This window comes from Oncorhynchus keta, chromosome 15 (genome assembly GCF_023373465.1).
Source record: "Oncorhynchus keta strain PuntledgeMale-10-30-2019 chromosome 15, Oket_V2, whole genome shotgun sequence".
Lineage (NCBI taxonomy): Eukaryota > Metazoa > Chordata > Actinopteri > Salmoniformes > Salmonidae > Oncorhynchus > Oncorhynchus keta.
In genome coordinates this window covers 18,890,585-18,912,798 of record NC_068435.1, presented here as the reverse complement: position 1 = coordinate 18,912,798, position 22,214 = coordinate 18,890,585, and the positions used below count along the sequence as shown (strand labels likewise).

At 44.1% G+C, this 22,214-nt stretch overlaps 1 protein-coding gene and 1 long non-coding RNA gene across 6 annotated transcripts in view; one reads left to right on the top strand and one right to left on the bottom strand.

Annotated features, from left to right (window-relative positions):
- Positions 1-22,214, top strand: part of LOC118381149 (chromodomain-helicase-DNA-binding protein 7-like) — a 147,002-nt gene that overhangs the window by 14,336 nt on the left and 110,452 nt on the right. For 3 of the 5 annotated variants that reach the window (XM_052463550.1, XM_052463551.1, XM_052463547.1), the window contains exons 2-3: positions 11,044-12,992; positions 16,912-17,300. In XM_052463550.1, coding sequence (XP_052319510.1) covers positions 11,211-12,992; positions 16,912-17,300 — 2,171 coding nt within the window. In that variant the 5' untranslated portion in view covers positions 11,044-11,210. Of the gene's footprint in view, positions 1-5,409; positions 5,662-10,456; positions 10,607-11,043; positions 12,993-16,911; positions 17,301-22,214 lie in introns of those variants that run through there. The other 2 variants (XM_052463548.1, XM_052463549.1) reach the window with 2 other exon arrangements.
- LOC127907617 (uncharacterized) lies at positions 8,207-16,293 on the bottom strand. Its single transcript, XR_008065170.1, has 2 exons — positions 15,516-16,293; positions 8,207-8,837 (listed from the first exon to the last, which is right to left on the bottom strand). It is a non-coding gene; the product is annotated as an uncharacterized LOC127907617 (long non-coding RNA).

Genomic DNA, 22,214 nt, shown 5'->3' with positions numbered 1-22,214 from the left:
CGGGCCTTATTCCTAAAATAAAATTCTAACTTAGAGCCCCCATAGGTTGAAGAGGTTATGTCATTATTGGATAAAAAAACGCGCCCGTTTTAAGCACAATATTTTGTCACGAAAAGATGCTAGACTATGCATATAATTGCCAGCTTTGGAAAGAAAACACTGACGTTTTCAAAACTGCAAAGATATTCTCTGTGAGTGCCCCAGAACTGATTTTACAGGCGAAACCAAGATAAAACTTCAAACAGGAAATGAGCAGGATTTTTGACGCTCTGTTTTACACTGGTCTCCTTATTTGGCTGTGAATATGCTGTGAACGAGCTTATGCGCTCTGCCGTTCGTCCAAGATGTCTGCAGCATTGTGACGTATTTGTAGGCATATCATTGGAAGATTGGCCATAAGAGACTACATTTGCCAGGGGGCCATCCGGTGTCCTTTGTCTAATTTGGTGCGTAATTCCCAGTGGCAATTATTTTACCATGCGATACAGAAGGACTCATACTTCCAGGAACGATACATCATTGAAGAGATATGTGAAAAACACCTTGAGGATTGGTACTAGACAACGTTTGCCATGTTTCGGTCGATATTATGGAGTTAATTTGGAAAAAAGTTCGGCGTTTGGATAACTGAATTGTCTGTTTTTTTTGGTAGCCAAACGTGACGCACCAAACGGACCGATTTCTCCAGCCCAAAAAAATCTTTCAGGAAAAACTGAACATTTGCTATCTAACTGAGTCTCCTCATTGAAAACATCCGAAGTTCTTCAAAGGTAAATTATTTATTGAATGTTTTTGTGAAAATGTTGTCTGCTAATGCTAACGCTAAATGCTAATGCTAAATGCTAGTTTGCTATGGTAGAGAAGCATATTTTTGAAAATCTGAGATGACAGTATTGTTAACAAAAGGCTAAGCTTGAGAGCTAGCATATTGATTTAATTTCATTTGCGATTTTCATGAATAGTTAACGTTGCGTTATGGTAATGGGCTTGAGGCTGTAGTCATGATACCGGATCCGGGTTGGCTCGACGCAAGAAGTTAAGTTGTTGAATATGCAATTTAAAAGATGCCATCAATAAAAATTCCACAATATTTGAGATTAGTCTCATTGCCCTGACAGGTAGTAATAGACTAAAGGTTCAGAGAGCTATTCTTGCTTCAGAAAATAACTTTAGTTTTGTCAGTATTGAGGATAAGCTTCAATTGCCATAACGTTTGTTGAACAGTATATAAAGCAGTTTGCAAGTTCTGGAAAGCTTTTGTGAGAGACAAGGCACAACAATGAATAACAGTATGAGCATGAAAGTGAAGTTGCGCATTGTCTTATTTATATAAATAGTGAATAAGAGGGGACCAAGTACAGAGCCCTGGGGCACAGCATTAGACAGACTATTTAATAGACATGAGCCCATCAAATGAGTGCACTGAGTTCTATCATAGATAGTTAGCAAACCATGCAATTGCATGCTCCGAAAGACCTACACTCAACAATCTCTGCCTCAGTATAGCATGATCAATGCTATCAAAAGCCTTAGAGATCAATAAAAAGTGAGACACGGTGCTGTTTTTTTGTCAAGGGCTTCGGCGATATCATTTAAAACCTTCATGGCTGCTGTAATTGTGCTATGCTTCTTCCTGAAGCCTGATTGGTACATTTGATAAAATAGTACCTATATAACTCCTTTTGCCTCTCTGGGATATGTGGGACGGTAGCGTCCCACTTGGCCAAACGCCAGAGAAAATGCAGAGTGCCAAATTCAAATAAATTCCTATGAAAATCAAACTTTCATGAAATCACACATGTAAGATACCAAAGTAAAGCTACACGTGTTGTGAATCCAGCCAACACGTCAGATTTCTAAAAGGCTTTTTGTCAAAAGCAAACAATGCGAGGGATTTCAGGGCGTTATGTACCTCCTGCACTGAGAATGGCAACAAGCTCAAAGTTTGACCAGCTCTCGCTGGTTCATCTACACAGGGTTGTAAGGAGACTGAGGACACTGAATCAAACAGCCTACCAGATGATACAAAGTGCTCATTGAAACAATTCAGCATTTCAGTTTTGTCATATACAGCAAGAGTCCTTCAATACACATAATGGTAATTCATGAACATTACGGTTTCCAGAGACTTAATAGCCTTCAAAAACTTTCTAGGGTCATTCAGGTTAACAGTGGTAACAGACATAAAATATTCAGACTTGGCCTTCCTGAGAAGAAAAGAACACTTGTTTCGTAACTGCCTAAATAGAAGCCAATTAGCATCAGAACATGATTTCCTTGCTTTAGCCCAGGCTAGATTACGTTTCTGAATAATACAAGACGGCTCAGAACAAAACCATGGATTATCCCACCCTTTAACCCTGAACCTGCGGAATGGGGCATGTTTGTTTACTATTTGGAAAAAAACATCATGAAAGAATTGAGTCAGTTTCCACACCAAGGATAAACTCTATCTGCTCCAGTCAAAATAAAACTAATCATGAAGGAAAGCCTGCTCATTAAAACTCTTAGGAGTTTTATAACAGTCTATAACAGCCAATCACGGATACAGAGAGCGGGGTGGGTCTCTATAACAGCCAATCACAGATACAGAGCGCGGGGTGGGGGTCTATAACAGCCAATCACAGATACAGAGCGCGGGGCGGGGGTCTATAACAGCCAATCGCAGAGGGGGGGTCTATAACAGCCAATCACAGTTATAGAGACCCTTTGAAACTCCACTAGTCAAAGCAAGAAATTCCAACTGTTTACAAATAGTTTCCGACTTTGCCACACTTACATGGAATTTAGTGTTTACATGTATAGCCACACCCCCACCTTAACTCGATCAGTGTGATTAACATTGTAACCACTTATACAAATATCCTTCTCAAACAGACTTGCTGAGCCAGCTTTCAGAAAACACAATTGCATCACTTGTTTTAGCCCAAAACCCCATCCATTTTTGACAACCGGCTGCGTATATTTAAATGAAAAATACCAAAACCAGATCTAGATTTAAAATCAGAGGGGGTTTAGAGACATTGCATATCAGGGCCAGGTTGCACGTTACCTGATATCAACAAAAGAAGAAAAACTAAGCACCTCTGTTTAATAACCTTGCATGGACTCTTTTTTTTTTTTTTTAAGAGACCTACAAGTGAATTCTACAAGTGAGTTTCCAGACAATACAAAACAGCCATTTAAAACCATTAGACTTTGGTAGTGACATAAGTTCGTACTGTTCACATCATACCACAAATGCATCGGCACTTGGACGGAGTGAAAAAGCTTGAGTTCCCGCAGACAATGTTCAGTAAATTCAGTGCACAAAGCAATACCACAAATTGTCATTTTCTCTGAGAGATGTAAGAAGTAGAGGCCAAGGAAAGGTAAGGGGAGAGAGGGTGTGTGTGTGTGTGTGTGTGTGTCGATTGGGTGTTGGGGTAAATTGAGAGAACGGGTTGGGGATTGTTGAGCTGCCTCTGACAACCAGGCGGAGAGGGAAGAGGAGCAGCTTGGTCGAGATACGCTGCGGAGAGAACTGAAGAAACAACTCAGGCCAGCCAGAGATGGGGTTACCTTGGTAAACCTCAAGTAAAGAAGTGCAAATAGCGAGGGGAAAAAATGTGCTGAGTTGAGGGAGGCCCGTGATCTTTACACCAGCAAAACAAAATAGTTTGCAGTACACAACAAGGAAATTGTGGATTTACTCAACCATAAATTAATAGCTTATTAGTAGGTTCAAATCTACTTGTCACAGCCAAACGACTTGACATGCTGCCATCTTGGATTTTGCAATCCCCTATACCTCCAGCTTGTTCTCTTTCCAAACCACCTTCCTTTCCCACACACACACTGGGGTGGGGTGTAGAGAAAGAGGGAAAGAGACATGGGAATGGCCCTGTCAATAAGTCACATGTCACTGTAGAGGGAATTAGGTGAACGGTCAGCCCGCCAGCTTAGACTCCACAATGTTTTTTTTTAATACCATCAGTACTGTTGAAACTACTTATTTTTGAAGTTTTTAAAATACATTTGAATATTTGTAGCTACTTTTTAAGTGAATATCTGCAGTCAATCTTGTGCAATACGTTAGGAGATAAAGTACATTGCGTTCTTCATTCCACCTGACACATTATGAAACTTACGGTAGTCCCCAGTCACATGTCACGTGGTGTTTGTTTACAAGCACACAACGACGCGATACCGGAGCCTTGTAAGTCATTCACTGTTGTGCAGCATGCGTCAGGTGATCTATACTGAACAGGAATATAAACACATGTGAAATGTTGGTTTCATGAGCTGAAATAAAAGATCCCAGAAATGTTTCATACGCACAATGCTTATTTCTCCCATTTTGTGCACAAATTAGTTTGCATCAATAAAAGGCCACTCTAAAATGTGCCGTTTTGTCACAAATTTTGAGGGAGCGTGCAATTGGAATGCTGACTTAAATAATGTCCACCAGAGCTGTTGCCAGAGAATTGAATGTTGTTTCCTCTACCATAAGCCTCATCCAATGTCATTTTAGAGAATTTGGCAGTACTTCCAACCGCAGACAATGTGTAACCATGCCAGCCCAAGACCTCCACATCCGGCTTCTTCACCTGTGGGATCGTCTGAGACCAGCTACCTGGACAGCTGACGAAACTGTAATAAAGCCCTTTTGTTTGGGAAAAACTCACTTTCATTGGCTGGGCCTGACTCCCAAGTGGGTGCACCCCTGCATTGTCATGTGAAATCTATAGATTAGGGCCTAATGAATTTTCCTGATTTTCCTTGTAACATAGTTGAAATTGTTGCATCTTATATTTAAGTATAATTACAGTATGCTTTTCATAGCTAAATATTTGCCAGCTAAATATCTTAACTATCAAGTTAACTGTCTAAAATGTTCCAAATGCTTTGCAGTTGTGCATTTGGTTTGCTCATTTAGTTGCTAGTTAGCTAAGTGGTTAGCTTCTTCAAAAATCAAACATTCACTTGGGAACTACAGAGAATCCCCTTCTGGATCAAGAGCCTTGCCTGCTAATATTTGTTTTGTTTGCAGCAAAATAGATTTTTCGACTTATTTGTGTAGTTTTGATCAGAAACTACACAATGTTCACAATGCGCTTGTTAGCATTTAGCATTCTCTTTGGGATTTTACATGTTAGCATTGCTAACCTTCGGATTAGAGTATCAATGGTGTTTTGAAAACAGCACCCCATGTGTTCAGTGCTGGTTTGTAATAGTTACCGTTTTTTCCAGGGCGTCTGTCAGGAAAAATGTGTCATTGCTCAGTATTTGTCGTCATTGTTGACTAAATGAACACTGACACACACACACACACACACACACACACACACACACACACACACACACACTTCCACTGCCTTGTCTCCACCCCCAGGGTGTGGTGTCATAAGGAGGCCATGGGAGATTTCTCTCTATGCTGGAGGAGCTGAGCTGCTGAATGGCAGCAGAGGGGATCTATGGCCCAGGAGGAGAGTAAGCAGGAAAATTCCTCCTGCTCAGTGAGATCTTTGACATGATGAAAGACATTTTAAATCATAAGGCTCAATCTCTCCAAATGTAAACCAGATGACAGAAGAGATCCTTTCCCAGCCATGCAGTAATATGACAGTTTTTATTTTTAATGGAAGAGCGTGCCTCTGCCTCGTTAATTCTCCATCCCTCGTGAGTCTTTTCCTCGAAGGCCCAAGTGGCATTTAATTAATTTGAGTGTTGTGTTGATTGCTACTGACTCATTATCATACATTTCACTGGGCTTCTACTATGGCTGAAACTATGTAGGGCAAATGTAAGGAGCATGATGATGTGGCCGTTTAATTGAAGGTGACTGGAAACAAGTACTGTAAGTGGTAGTATTAGATGTCTGTGCTCTAGGTCTATATTGTGTTTGAGACTTGTCCAATCGTATCTGTAGATGTAAGCAATAAGTGTATTATGGTTGTTCTACAAATGTAGCAATTCTAGTTTAATTAAAATATGTTGTAGTATATCTGTTTGCTATACGGTGTTTTCACTACTGCGTAGGCCTAGGCTACATGTCTGTCTCCTCTGTCGACACTGCTACCTGTGTTGCGGTTTGTCTTTAGAGATCGGTTACAGCTGGTTTCTTCATCTGGTGAGTCGCCCAGCAAGTTTCTTTTAATTCCTTTTCGAGTCTGTTGCTAAAGCATGTTGTGTAGCAACTTAAGTTGCGGGATGCGCTCTCTTTCTCACCTCAGGGATTTCTTACCTTTTGAGTTTGAGAAAGTGAAGTTCAGTGTCTCCAAGTTGTTTTACAAGGGCTTATGCCCCTTTTTGAAAAGTCTCTATTTTGCAGAAAATGGTTTCCGTTCTGTTCATTGACGTAAGGTCAGTGGTAGTGGTGCTAGCAGCCACGAGGAGAGGCTTTGTCCTCTGGGAAATATCCCCATGAGTAGAATTTTCCTTATTTTACTGACCTTGTGGGGACTTTTGGGTATTTCCAGGACACATGAGGATAGTAATACAGGCACACATATAGCCTCAAGTCTGCACACGCCCACACATAAACACACATCGCGTGTTGAGTTGGACATCCAATCCCTGTGCTGGCTCTCCTTTCAGCCTGGTTTCTCACACCTCCATAATAACCCCTGCTCATCTGATTACAGAGCTCAGGGGATGAGCAGGTTGAGGACACACACACGCACACAAAAACACACAGCTACTCTAAAATATATGTGCATACACTCACTGCCTTACACATTCACATTCTGAATCTTTGCATCGTTCTCTCCTTCCCTCTCTCTCTGCCCAACAAAACACACACTTGAGCAGGTGGCTCCCTCCTTGTATTTTCACATCTGCCGGGCTGATCTGGCAGCTGCTGCTGTTTAAACACCCCTGCTTCTGCCCAGGCCTTTGTTCTTTCCCTAAAGAATGAATGGGTTTAGGTTTGGTGCCTGTCTCTCTCTGTGTTGGAAGAAAATCTTTTGTTTGAAAGCAAATGGAAACAGAGGTGGGAGGGTGGGGGATGCGATGAAAGGGCCATCTTGTGGGGGGGTTTCTTACAACTGTTTAAACTGCTGAACATGTGCCACTTAAACTCCAATTCAATTAGCAGGAGGTTAAAGAATGGGAGTAAGGTTGCACAATGAGCAGGAGGTTAAAGAACGGGAGTAAGGTTGCACAATGAGCAGGAGGTTAAAGAACGGGAGTAAGGTTGCACAATGAGCAGGAGGTTAAAGAACGGGAGTAAGGTTGCACAATGAGCAGGAGGTTAAAGAACGGGAGTAAGGTTGCACAATGAGCAGGAGGTTAAAGAACGGGAGTAAGGTTGCACAATGAGCAGGAGGTTAAAGAACGGGAGTAAGGTTGCACAATGAGCAGGAGGTTAAAGAACGGGAGTAAGGTTGCACAATGAGCAGGAGGTTAAAGAACGACAATGAGCAGGAGGTTAAAGAACGGGAGTTGCAAGGTTGCACAATGAGCACAATGGGAGGTTAAAGAACGGGAGTAAGGTTGCACAATGAGCAGGAGGTTAAAGAACGGGAGTAAGGTTGCACAATGAGCAGGAGGTTAAAGAACGGGAGTAAGGTTGCACAATGAGCAGGAGGTTAAAGAACGGGAGTAAGGTTGCACAATGAGCAGGAGGTTAAAGAACGGGAGTAAGGTTGCACAATGAGCAGGAGGTTAAAGAGCAGGCAGGAGGTTAAAGAACGGGAGTAAGGTTGCACAATGAGCAGGAGGTTAAAGAACGGGAGTAAGGTTGCACAATGAGCAGGAGGTTAAAGAACGGGAGTAAGGTTGCACAATGAGCAGGAGGTTAAAGAACGGGAGTAAGGTTGCACAATGAGCAGGAGGTTAAAGAACGGGAGTAAGGTTGCACAATGAGCAGGAGGTTAAAGAACGGGAGTAAGGTTGCACAATGAGCAGGAGGTTTAAGAACGGGAGTAAGGTTGCACAATGAGCAGGAGGTTTAAGAACTGGAGTAAGGTTGCACCATGAGCAGGAGGTTAAAGAATGGGAGTAAGGTTGCACAATGGACCTCATCTGATTATAGCCCCTGCTTAGCTTAATTTAACCTCTTAGAGCTACCCCCCTACTTTGTGCAATTTCTGCCTGAAGATATACCCAAATCGAACAGCCTGTAGCTCAGGCACAGAACCAAGGATATGCATATTCTTGGTACCATTTGAAAGAAAACACTCTAGGTCTGGTTTAGATCTGGTTTAGATAAAACAATGAAAAAAACCATACGTTTTATTTTATTTTTGTATCGTCATCTTTAAGATGAACAAGATAAAACAAACATTCAGATAGGATGATGGGGACAATATCAGTGAAAAATGAGGGCAACAGTACTTGTGCAAAGTTTCAGAATGATAACTTCCAAAATGAGTGTGCTACATGACATTTATCATGAAGTCACCCAGGTGTCCCACACAAGTAGCCCAAATGTGGCCAAATTGGTGAAGGTATACATTTTGAAACAAATAACTATATACAAAATACCAAAATGGTTCTCTAACACACACCCCCCAAAAGATTTAGGGGAAAAAATGAAAAGAAAAAAGGGAAAACTTTCAATATTTGGAAGACCCTCCGTTCTCTATCAAATCAATTTATATAGCCCCAGCCTAAAACCCCAAACAGCAAGCAATGCAGGGGTTGCCAGTCCTCTTCTGGCTGTGCCGGGTGGAGATTAGTGGTTGTAGAGGGTGCAACAGGACAGCACCTCAAGAGTAAAAATGAACAGTTTAGGGTTCCATAGCCGCAAGCAGAACAGTTGAAACTGGAACAGCAGCAAGGCCAGGTGGACTGGGGACAGCAAGGAGTCATCATGCCAGGCAGTCCTGACGCATGGTCCTAGGGCTCAGGTCCTCCGAGAGAGAGAATTAGAGAGAGCATACTTAAATTCACACAGGACATCGGATAAGACAGAAGAAGTACTCCAGATATAACAAACTGACCCTAGACCCTAGGCTGAGACGGGAGGGGTCAGGAGATACTAGCCCCATCCGATGAGACCCCCGGACAGGGCCAAACAGAAAGGATATAACCCCACCCACTTTGCCAAAGCTCTACACAATATTGTGCTGCTGATGCCAGGTGCCATAGCAGTCTCTTTCTGCTGTAAAGAAGGGGGTCACCAAGCATGTGGCGCAGGTGATATGGGACTTAATTTAGCAAAGAACACAGCGACGCCTCCATGCTGTGCCCTTTTGGCCCTGAGGCACATCTATGCCTGCAGAAATACATTTGGGCAGATGAACACCACTTGTGGCAGGAGCTGGATGAACCAGCTTCATATATATATTTTCATTGGGGGATGGAAACCTTGGCCCTGGGGGCTGCCATTCGGAGTCAGTGTCACTGTGAAAGAAAATGTTCAGTTAGAATAGTTTCACATATGAGCCCTGTATCAACAGGTATAATAAACATATATGTATATGTGTTATGTATGTGTGTGTGTGTGTATAATTAATACTTTTGCACGCCCAATTTTTCAGTTTTTGATTTGTAAAAAAAGTTTGAAATATCCAATAAATGTCGTTCCACTTCATGATTGTGTCCCACTTGTTGATTCTTCACAAAAAAATACAGTTTTATATCTTTGTTTGAAGCCGGAAATGTGGCAAAAGGTCGCAAAGTTCAAGGGGGCCGAATACTTTCGCAAGGATATATATATATATTTTTTAATTTTTTTAAATTTATTTATTTATTACATTACAGGGAACATAAGGTTGAATATATTATTATGACCTGCTAGATCTGTCTCTTTTATATTATGACAGACCAGCTGTATCTACTGTCTCCATTTCACTTTGGCCATTGTTGTGGGCCTGCCCTCCCCTCAACAGCCTCAAATAGGCTATTTCATTTGGGGGTGGGGTGGCACACACACATCTCACATTTCATGACATTACATGTTTAAATATTGCTTCTAAAATAAATAAAAAATCACATTTTATATTATTAATTTCAAACAAGGGCATTAGCATGATAATAACTTACCAGTCCAAAACGATGTCCTCTCCCGTTCAAAAAATATTCCTCCACAATCGCTAAATGAATCGTCCTACAACAATCTGTCTCACTTTCCCAATCAATGTATTCTAAAATTGTGTACATCTGTATATCTAGACTTAGATGTAGCTTTCCCTGACTTAGTCGTCATACTGATTGATATATATATATATAAAACAGCTGAATCTGCGCATTTACCCAACAATGCAGTGCGTAATGTGTTTCTCCTTCCAGTATGAAACTTCAATAGCGAATTACTCTCTTTACACTGGAGATTACTACATGGGTTGGTCTTGCAACACATAAACATGACCTATTGCCGTTTACCTCAGCTCATTGGCCATCTACCCAGCTAGATTTCAAGACTATCAGTGGTCATTGGGTTAAAATACAGTCAATCAACGAAACAGCAGGCAAATCATTGGTGCACAACGATGTCATGACTTGTTGTCTTCAAATCGGTTTCTTTCAGGCAATACGTCCCGCGAAATGACCCATCAGGTTTGTGTTACAAACAAACCAGTTGATTGCAGTGAAGCCAAACATGACTGGAAAAGTCACGTTCCGTGTGGGTTATTTACCTGGAATGTGTCGTCAAATGGAATGAGATGGAATTCATGACGTAAGTGGTTCACAAAATGTTTTGTGTTAGGCTATAAAAATGGATTTTATCAAACAAAAGATCATTCATTGTGTAACAATGAGCATTGGGATTGCAAACAGATGAAGATCGTCAAAGGTAAACTATTTATGTTAATGCAGTTTGATTATGTTACGCCTGTGCTGGTTGAAATATATATATTTTTTTATGGGGCTCTATGCTCAGATAATCGCATCGTATTCTTTCACAGTAAATCCTTTTTTAAATCTGACAACGCAGTTGGATTAGCAAGATTCTAGGCTTTCGATACATGTGAGACAGTTGTATTTTCATGAATGTTTAATATGACTATATATGTAGCGATCACCGTATGTTGTGGAATTTCAGCCCTCTAGCGGGTTCCGTGCTCAGAGAGGTTGACACTCTGTTCTTATCTCTCTCTCCTCCTCTCCCTCCAGGTCCTGTAACCTGTCTTTGCCTGACTCTGCATTCTCATTCTCTGGGAGAATTAGGGAAATATGGAGTGACATGCTGCAGATTAGTTAGCGGATTAGAGGCTTTGAGGTCATCCACCTCTGTGTGAGCGCAGGTTCCCTGGAGCCTCATTTCCCCCCCCCCAGCAGCAATGGCTGACCCGGGGATGTTGAGCCTGTTTGGGGATGATACCAACCTGTTCTCGGACGGGCTGGAGGGCCTGGGGGACTGTGGCTTCCCCCAGGGCCAGACCAACCCCATAGGACAGCAGGAGCACCAGGGCTACGGGTCGCTCTCCTCCAACTCACTCCACCACCCCTCGCAGGCTGGCCCCGGACAGCCCAAGATTGGCCACCCCTACGACCCCTTTGCAGGCTACGAGCAGCAGCAGGGCAACAGTCCCGCCGTCAACGGCATGGTGACACCGCACTCGCGCTACCACAACAGCCCCCAACAACCCGGAGGGGGGCACCATGTCTACCCCAGAGCCCAAGGCGATGGGCACGGGCAGTCCTTCCCTGACGGAGGAGCCGTATGGGGCCCCCAGACTGGCCCCGGGCAGGGCAGGCCTCCATTCCAGCAGCAACAGGCATCCCCCCAGGCCCCCTCCCACCAGCAGCATGGACCCTCTGGGCCCCAGGCCCCCTCCCACCAGCAGCACGACCCCTCAGGGCCCCAGGACCACGGCCACCGTATGGGCCCCTACATGGGCCGGTCCGACTATGCCACTATGCAGGGCCACCCTTGCCAGACCCAGACGCCACCCAGGATCAACCACTTCCCTCCAGGCATGGGCCAGGAGCCCAACCACTACATGGGCCACGTGGGGCTCCAGCAGAACTCCAGCATGACAGGCCACCCGGCACAGCAACAGCAGCCCCCCCAGCAGTTCCTCCACCGGCCCGGCCAGGGCCCTGTTCACACCCAGGACCACATGGCCTCCCACACCTCTCACCAGCAGCACCAGGGCTTGGCCGGGAGGCCACACCAGAACATGGGGTTCAACATGCACGGCCAGGCAGCCTCTCCTGGTGCTGTAACCAGCTCAGGCCCGTACCCCCCCTACCCCCAGTACGGCAACCTTAATCAGGGATTAGCCGGCAGTGCAGGGATGAGTCCCGGCATGAGCCTCAGCAGCACCAGCAACAACAACAGTTGTGCCAGCGGGCCTATGGGGCCAGACCAAGTCCAGTGTTACCCCAACACAGGGGGGGGCCCACAGTGCTACCCGGATCCTCAGGTACACCAGCAGCCTGTCCACCCCAACCAAATCCCTGGCCAGCCCATGCACCCCTCCCAGCCACAGGCCACCCCCCATAAGCAGCCCCACCTCCCCACACCACCTCATGGATCTTACGGCTCTCCCACCTCCATGTCCCCCATGAAGGGCATGGGAACCACCGCGGTCACACCTCTGCCTCAACAGGTCCAACCCCCTAGTGCAGGTCTTGCTCCCGAGGTAGGGGGGTACCCCGGAGTGCCACTCCAGGCCCCTAACCCCGTGGCCCCCCCTCAGAGAAACACCACTCCCCTGGGCGTGCAGCAACCGCAACATCATTCCCAGCACCTCTCCCACCCACAGCAGCACCCCCACATGCCCCCGAGCCAGCAGCTCTACCAGGGTATGTCCCCCAACCAAAGAGGCCCTCTCGACCAGGTGAGACCTCCAGGTCCTATGGCCCACGGTGAGCATCCAGGGCCACAGGACCAGCGGCTGCTCACTCCCCAGCAACAGGCACCCAAATCTGGGCTGCAGCCTCCTCCCATGGCCTTCCAGCAGCAGGTGCACCCAGCCCAGACTGCTTTGCCCCCATTGCAGGCTCAGACACATCTGGCCGGCCCCCACCACCAGAGCTCCCCGCCCAACCAGCCACCTTGGGCGCCGGCAGGACACCAGTCGCCTCCAACCCCCCAGAAAGTGCCTCACATTCAGGTGAGTTTGCTTTGATGTTTGTGTGTGTGGGGGTTTTTGTGAGTTTGTTTTCATGTGCGTATTTGTGTGTGAGTGTGTGAGTGGGTGCGTGACATTTAAAAACTCAGCGTTCCTCTGTTGATTGGGGGTTTTGAGGTGTTTGTATGTGGGGAAATAGATTTTTTACAGCTGTTTGTTTCCTCTCCACTGCATATCCTGGCCCTCCCCAAGATCCAGGCGCCACTGTGCTAATCTCCTAACCCCCTCCCATCCCCACCCCCTCTCTGAGTGGGAATACTCCCTTCCTGCTCTCTAAGAATCTCTCCTCTCCCGTCTGCTCTCTTTCCGCCCGCTCTGCTCTCTCTCCCTCTATTCCTTCTCGCTCTCTGTGTGTGTTTGCCTTGTCTGTCTCTGAGGACTCATGCGTGAGTTAATGGTGTACAGCAGGATGTGCCCTGTCGGGGGAGGGGGAAAGGGGCGGAGAAGGGAGGATGGGGCAGCCGGTGGGGAGTGGAGGTTAGCAGCTCTCAATAACTCACTCTGTGTGTGTTTGTGTGTCAGTCACGTGTCCTGGGTTCCATTAGCTTGTTTTGTGCTCAAAGCCGCCGCCTCTGCTGACCCATTAACATACAATGGTCGCCCCGTGGCAGCGCACACATCCAGCACTTAGCATCTCTATTAGGCGTCTTCCTTATTCACACCATCGTCGCCACTCTCCAGTCCTCTTCCCCTTTACCAGTGTCCCCCTCCCCCATCCTCCCGATACTGGGGCTCTGATTGGGGAGTTTTGTGGTTGACATTTAAGATGTCGGAGTTAATTTGTCCAATGTGAATGACCTAGATGTTAGGCACACAGTTAAGTCTCATAGCATCGCTTTGGTGCGCTTTGGTCCCTGGTTGCAAGAACGTACCCCGATTATCTGTTAGTCTGGCTGAGGGAAATGTGCCCGGAGGATGTCTGACCATGATGGTGTTTTCTGATGCGTGGTCGTGGTAGCCGTCTTGCAGTACTCTCTCTGGTTATAGGGAGGCATGCAGGGCTACGTATTCCTACATGTCTGAGACCACCTCCTGCAGCTCTTAGCCGTGTCTGCGCTGTATGCTGTAATATGGTTATGGGTGTGTAGTGCACACTGCACCGGGCTACCTAAGTACTCTTAAAAAGCTAGTCAGCAGCTCAAGGTCGCTGAGCTGGTTCCTTGACCTTTGGAGCTGCATGCTATATAGAACGCTCACAAGATAGGGTGTGTGACACATCTAAATATCACTATTGGCCATCCCACCTCAAGGGCCTTTTACATATGGTAGGTTTTTAAAGGACCATAGAGTTTGGTCTGTTTTGCGTTTTTTCTTTTTGCCATATAAAAAATATTGCCATACTGCTATTGTCACAACACTAGCATCATTGTCCGTCCTATGGCTCTGTCAAGGAATACTGAATATAAAAAAATATATATTTGTAGTGTCTCGATTAGAGGAAGACCGATTGATTTTTCAATAACAATTATTGGAGGACCAAAAAAAGCAGATACCGATTAATCAGCTTTTATTTTTTTATATTTTTTAAAATTAAATGTCAAATTTAATTTAGAAAATATATATATTTTTTTTAATAATATTGTAATAATGACTTACTGAATGAACACTTAATATAAGACATAAATAAAATCAATTTAGTCTCAAATAATGAAACATGTTCAATTTGGTTTAAATAATGCAAGAACAGTGTTGGAAAAGAAAGTAAAAGTGCAATATATGCCATGTAAGAAAGCCAACGTTTAAGTTCCTTGATCAGAACATGAGAACATATGAAAGCTGATGGTTCCTTTTAACATGAGTCTTCAATATTCCCAGTTGAAGTTTTAGGTTGTAGTTGTTATTATAGGACTATTTCTCTCTTGTCCATTTGTATTTCATGTACCTTTTGACTATTGGATGTTCTTATAGGCACTTTAGTATTACCAGCCTAATCTCGGGAGTTGATAGGCTTGAAGTCATAAACAGTGCTGCTGGCAAACGGAGGAAAGTGTGGTTTGAATGAATGCTTACGAGCCTGCTGCTGCCTACCGTCACTCAGTCAGACTGCTCTATCAAATCATAGACTCAATTATAATAAACACACAGAAATATGAGCCTTAGGTCAAATCCGGAAACTATCATTTAAAAAAAACAACGTTTATTCTTAAAGTGAAATACGGAACTGTTCCGTATTTTATCAAATGGGTAGCAACCCTAAGTCTAAATATTGCTCTTACGTTGCACAACCTTCAATGTTGTGTCATAATTATGTAATATTCTGGCAAATTAATTATGGTCTTTGTTTGGAAGAAATGGTCTTCCACAGTTCGTAACGAGCCAGGCGACCCAAACTGCTGCATATACCCTTACACCGAACGCAAGACAAGTGACACAATTTCAGGCACCGCATTGATTATATGCAATGCAGGACAAGCTAGTTAAACTAGTAATATCATCAAGCATGTGTAGTTAACTAGTGATTATGTTTTTTTTATAAGATAAGTTTAATGCTAGCTAGCAACTTACCATGGCTCCTTGCTGACTGCACTCGCATAACAGGTGGTCAGCCTGCCATACAGTCTCCTCGTGGATTGCAATGTCCTAAAGGCTGATTACCTGTTGTTATGAAAACTTGAAATCGACTGTAATTAATCGGCCGACCTCTAGTCTCGATAGCGACGCCAGGCCCTTTGCCCACCCTGATAGTGTTGGGTATGAAAGACCACAGCCACTCAACAGCGGTGGCAGGCCTCTGCTCTGCTCCTTTAAGGAGTATTTAGCTTCTAGAGCGAGCACTTTGGCTGTCAGATTGACCGACACGTCACTCTTCCCCCTCCGAGAGATGAAACCCAATACCGTCCGTATCGTATTCGTCACTGCTGCTGTCACATTAGTGATGCAGTAAGTGCACCGGGCCCATTGTCATTCATGGGATTGATTATCGGGAAAGCTGGGCAAGAGGAGACATTTATCCATTTAAAGCAGCAGCCCTCCTCTCTCGCCTCGCTCTCTTTCTATGGTCGGCCTGTCTTCTGCACACCTCTGTTTGGAGATGGGCGTAAACGCTTTCTCTGTGACCTTGGTGATGTTTGGCATGCACCATGCAACCAATCTGTCTGCTCGCCTGTTTACAGGAAATTTGCATTCGACTGCCGCAGTTGATGTGGTTTCTCAAGTTTTGTCTTTGAGTGAACTGTGGGCATCCGGGATAAAGCAAGTGCTCTACAAACAGAACCTCACATCTTTCATTCTTCTGAATTTTCTTTCACTCTGTCTTTAGTGGAAACACTTGCACACACTTGAACTAGCTCAGACAAGGGTGTTGTTTTCGAAGACTCCTTTTGGAGAGCAGTGTGGCATATTGCAGTACATTTGCTGATAAATGCTGCCCCCTCCCCCTCCCAGCTGAAAGCCCCAAACAGCTGCCAACTGGTTCCCTATCAGCCCTGCTCTGCTGGGGTTGTGGTGGGGAGAGGGCCAGCGCAGTCTCTATAGGAATAGAGGTTAGACAAGAATTTCCAAGTCCCTCTTTAGGATTTGAGGCTAGAGGAGTCCTAGCCCCTCACTCTCTTTAGGTATAAAATTCTCAATTGAACCAGCAGTCTGAATAAATTACATGTTTTGTAATAGGTTTAAGTTAGACATTTGCTCTTTCTCTATTGAGCTATAGATTATCGTTGCCACCGTGCTGAATTTAAGAATAGTATAAAGCTAGTAATGGTCATATGGAGATAAAGGTAAGGACTCGGGTAGGCAGTGGAAATTTGTGGTAAATATATTTTGTTCAAATCTTAACAAAAACTGTTTAAACCTAGAGTTGTTTGTTGTCTGATGAACCGCCTCAGAGCGGTTGGTTGGTTTTTGTTTCTCCTGCTGCCGAAAATATTTACTAGGTTATTATTCCTTCCCCTTCTCCCGGTAGTATTCTACGTCATCTGAGATGACAGCTTCTGACAGGACACCCGCTTCGGGGGCTAACCTCCAGCCAGCCAACTGTGACAAGAAGCCCACCGAGCAGAAACCAAAAAAGAAGAAAGCGAAGGTGATGGTGGAGGGGGAAAAGAAGCCCAAAAAGAAGAAAGGATGTATAGAGGAATGTGGCGAGGAGGGGAAACGAAAGGTCGGGGACGGTCCCTGGGTGGAGGTTAACTGTCTGACAGGTGCCCTGGAGGAATCACTTATGGTGAAGACAAAGAAGAAACCGAAGGAGCCTAAAGCGCCCAAGACTCTGAAAACACCCAAGACCCCCAAAGAGCCCAAGGAGAAGGCCAAGAGCATTACCCCCAAGGTCAAGATGCCCAAGAAGCCCAGGTAGGTTACATTTGCTTTACATAAGCTAAATGTACTAAATGTCACTTTAGTTTAGGCTTAACTATTTATATCAGCACTACATTAGCTAGGCTACATCTAGGCTATTTATACCAGCACTACACAAGCTAGGCTAGATCTAGGCCATTTATACTAACACAACATTAGCTGGGCTAGATCTAGGCAGGGCCCATACCTCGAAGTCAGCTTCTCTGTTACTACTTTTATTGAATGCTTTGAATGAAAGCTTTGGTGTTCCTCAGGGATCAGTATTCACTCCGGTGTGAATGTGTTTTGGTTAGGGTCTTAAAGCTGATTTGTGTTCAGGTCGGTATTTATGCTCTTAGGACTTTATTGGATAAACTTTACTCTCAAGTCTACTTGGAATTGATAGCGCATACTCATCCCCACCATCAGCAACTTAATTTCCAAGATCAGAGATTTGATCTATGTTTCATTGGCCTGTTTCCCAGGCCATATGGGAGGGTCACCTTAAGCTATCAACATCACCTTATCAATTTTGCCAATTAAGCGACTTTGTCGCTATATTTAGAGTTTTCAAACCTTTCCAGCGACGTTTATTGGTAAGTGTCTAGCAACAAATACACAGCTACATTTCAGTCTGCCTTTGGAGTTTTTTGACAGTGGGTTTTTATGGTTTTTATAGCATTTAGCCACTTTTCTCACTCAATTCTGGTGCAAACGAGAGTAGGAGAAGCTGCCTGTGCAACAGTCACTGAATACACAAGCAAAAAAGTAAACATGGGTGGTGGGATTTTTTGTTTTAAAAAAATTCTGTGGTTTTGTGATCTGTGGGAAATGTCTAATGTGGTCATACATTTGGCAGCTCAGTTTCCACCTCATTTTGTAGACCGTGGGGAAATATCCTGTCTGCCTATGGTAACCTTTTTCAATAGCAAGGCAATGCTCACTGAGTCGGCACATGATCAAGGATTTTGGGTCAGTCAGTGGTCAGGTATTCTGCTACTGTGTACTCTCTGTTTAGGGCCAAATAGCATTCCAATCTTGCTCTGTTTTCTTGTTGATTTCTTTCCAGTGTGTGAAATGGGTATCCTTTTTGCTTTTTCATAACGAAACGAGCTTCAATGCCATACAACACTCCTTCCGTGGCCTCCAACTGCTCTTAAACGCTAGTAAAACCAAATGCATGCTTTTCAACCGATCGCTGCCTGCACCCGCATGCCCGACTAGCATCACCACACTGGATGGTTCCGACCTTGAATATGTGGACACCTATAAGTACCTAGGTGTCTGGCTAGACTGCAAACTCTCCTTCCAGACCCATATCAAACATCTCCAATCGAAAATCAAATCAAGAGTCGGCTTTCTATTCCGCAACAAAGCCTCCTTCACTCACGCTGCCAAGCTTACCCTAGTAAAACTGACTATCCTACCGATCCTCGACTTCGGCGACGTCATCTACAAAATCGCTTCAAACACTCTACTCAGCAAACTGGATGCAGTCTATCACAGTGCCATCCGTTTTGTCACTAAAGCACCTTATACTACCCACCACTGCGACTTGTATGCTCTAGTCGGCTGGCCCTCGCTACATATTCGTCGCCAGACCCACTGGCTCCAGGTCATCTACAAGGCCATGCTAGGTAAAGCTCCGCCTTATCTCAGTTCACTGGTCACGATGGCAACACCCATCCGTAGCACGCGCTCCAGCAGGTGTATCTCACTGATCATCCCTAAAGCCAACACCTCATTCGGCCGCCTTTCGTTCCAGTACTCTGCTGCCTGTGACTGGAACGAATAGCAAAAATCGCTGAAGTTGGAGACTTATCTCCCTCACCAACTTCAAACATCAGCTATCTGAGCAGCTAACCGATCGCTGCAGCTGTACATAATCTATTGGTAAATAGCCCACCCATTTTCACCTACCTCATCCCCACAGTTTTTATTTATTTACTTTTCTGCTCTTTTGCACACCAATATCTCTACCTGTACATGATCATCTGATCATTTATCACTCCGGTGTTAATCTGCAATATTGTAATTATTCGCCTACCTCATGCCTTTTGCACACATTGTATATAGACTCCCCTTTTTTTCTACTGTGTTATTGACTTGTTAATTGTTTACTCCATGTGTAACTCTGTTGTCTTTTCACACTGCTATGCTTTATCTTGGCCAGGTCGCAGTTGCAAATGAGAACTTGTTCTCAACTAGCCTACCTGGTTAAATAAAGGTGAAATAAAAATAAATAAAATAAAAAGTTGAGGGCTTTGTGGTGTAATGTGTGGGCATCACTTCTTTTTTTTAGGTGGTTGTAGAATGTAACAGCTCTTTTCTGGATTTTGATAACTAGTTTAGTCCCAATTCTGCTCTGGATGCATTGTCTGTGGTTTTGTGTTGTACATTTTGCAGAATTCTGCATGCAGATTCTCAATTGAGTGTTAGTCACATTTTGTGAATTCTTGGTTGGATAGTGGACCTCAGACCTCACAACAATAGAGGGCAATGTGTTCTATAACTGATTTGAAGTATATATATTTTTTGCCAGATCCTAATTGGGATGTTCCTTTTGATGGCATGAAGACCCTTGCCTTGTAAGTTAACTGTGATGGTGTTTAGGCCGAGGTAGATATAATTATTTGTGTGCTCTAGGGCAACGGTGTCTAGATTAGAATTTGTACTTTTTGTTCTGGCAACTGGGCCTTTTGGATCTGCATTATTTTAGTCGTACTGATTCTGTAATTGGCTGGATATATAGTTGCTGCTGTAGGCACCAGATCATCTGTAAACAGACATTTGATTTCTCAGTCCAGTATGGGGGAGGCCGGTTGCTGCTGACTGTTCCAGTGCCCATGCCAATATATTGATATACCGTATGTTCAGAAAGTATTCATACCCCTTGACTTATTCCACATTTTACAACCTGAATTCAAAATTGATTAACCTCACTGGCCAAAAGCCTGTGAAAATGCAGAGTGCCAAATTCAAATAAATTAATTTCATGAAATCACACATGTAAGATGCCAAATTAAGGCTACACGTGTTGTGAATCCAGCCAACATGTCAAATTTCAAAAAGGCTTTTCGGTGAAAGCAAACAATGCTAATATCTGAGGATAGCACCTCTGTAAACAAAGAGAGAGAACATATTGCAACCCTGCAGGCACGACACAAAACACAAAAATATAAATCATGCCTTACCTTTGACAAGTTTATTTTGTTGGCACTCCAATATGTCCCATAAACATCACAAATGGTTCTTTTGTTAGATTAATTCCGTCAATATATATCCAAAATGTCAATTTATTTGGCGCGTTTGATCCAGAAAAAACACCAGAAACAACACACTTGCACAACGTGACTATAAAATATCTCAAAAGTTACCTGTTAACTTTGCCAAAACATTTCAAACTACCGTTGTAATACAACTTTAGGTATTTTTTAAAGTAAATAATCGATTAAATTGAGGACGGGAGGATCTGTGTTCAATACAGGAAGAAAACAAACTGACGCTAGCTTTCTGGTCACGCGCCTCTATCTAACAGTACACTTGAAGTGACACTCGTTTTGAACAGGGCTACTTCATTACACAAAGTAAAAACCTCAACCGATTTCTAAAGACTGGTGACATCCAGTGGAAGCAGTAGGAACTGCAAGAAGGTCGCTTAGAAATCTAGATTCCCAATGAAAATTCATTGAAAAGAGTCACCTCCAAAAAAACAATTCTGAATGGTTTGTCCTCAGGGTTTTGCCTGCTACATAGGTTCTGTTTTACTCAGACATGATTCAAACAGTTTTAGAAACGTCAGTTTTCTATCCAAATCTACTAATAATATGCATATCTTCTGGGGATGAGTAGCAGGTAGTTGAATTTGGGCATGCATTTCATCCGGATGTGAAAATACTGCCCCCTGTCACCAAGAAGTTAAATACATTTTTTTCAAAGATCTACACATACTACCCCATAATGGCAAAGTGAAAACATGTTTTTAGACATTTTTGAAAATTACACCAGGGATGCAAATTATTCACCTTTTTGGCAAAATGTTCCGTTTGTAATCCGATATAGGTGGCCTATGGGATTTGTGTGACTACAATGAGAAAAGTTTGGGAGTGGGGGTGGGTGGCTTTGGCTCACTACTGGCTGTATGCAAACGAGTGATGCGTGTTTGGAGCACGCCACTGAAGAGAGAAGAGACAACCAAGTTTCTAGTTACAGCATCAGCGCGTGCTCTGGAAAGACAGCAGTAGGGTGCAAAGGCAGTTTGCTAGTTACAGCAGTGCGTCCCTGAACCATAACGAAGACGTAGGTGATAGTCGACCGATTAATCGGAATGGCCGATTTAATTAGGGCCTATTTCAAATGTTCATAATCGGTAATCCAAGGTGAATCCAAGATGGCGTAGCAGTAAGTCCTGTCGTCCTGTCCCCTGTATATATCGCGTCTTTTTCATTTTTTTACATATTTTTCTTCGCATACCTCTTTAAAAACATTTAGCTAAATCTAAGCTTCCAAATACTCTCCTGCAACCCGCCTCACCCAATGTAGCTATTTTTCCTAAAGTATTTATATTTACTTCGGAACCGAAACCCCTCAACTGAAGCTAGCCAGCTAATCCACCAGCTATGCTAGCGGTCTTCAGCTAACCGGTCATCAGCTAACCTTTAGCCCGGAAAGCTCTCGCCAGTTCGAACAACGCGACTCTAACCAGAGCACAACGCACCTATTTATTTTTCATCCCCGGATTCCCACCGCAAACGGAACATTTTTCAGCTGGATCTTCACAACTAGCTATCTAGCTAAACTGCAACCCCGGATGATTACCCCTGGCTAGCGTTTCCACCCACTTAGCTTGAAGCTAGCCCGGCCAGAGCACCTGTAGCACACCCCTGCTACCCTGTCTAGCCCGGGCCTACGAACTGTTAGCTTGTTAGC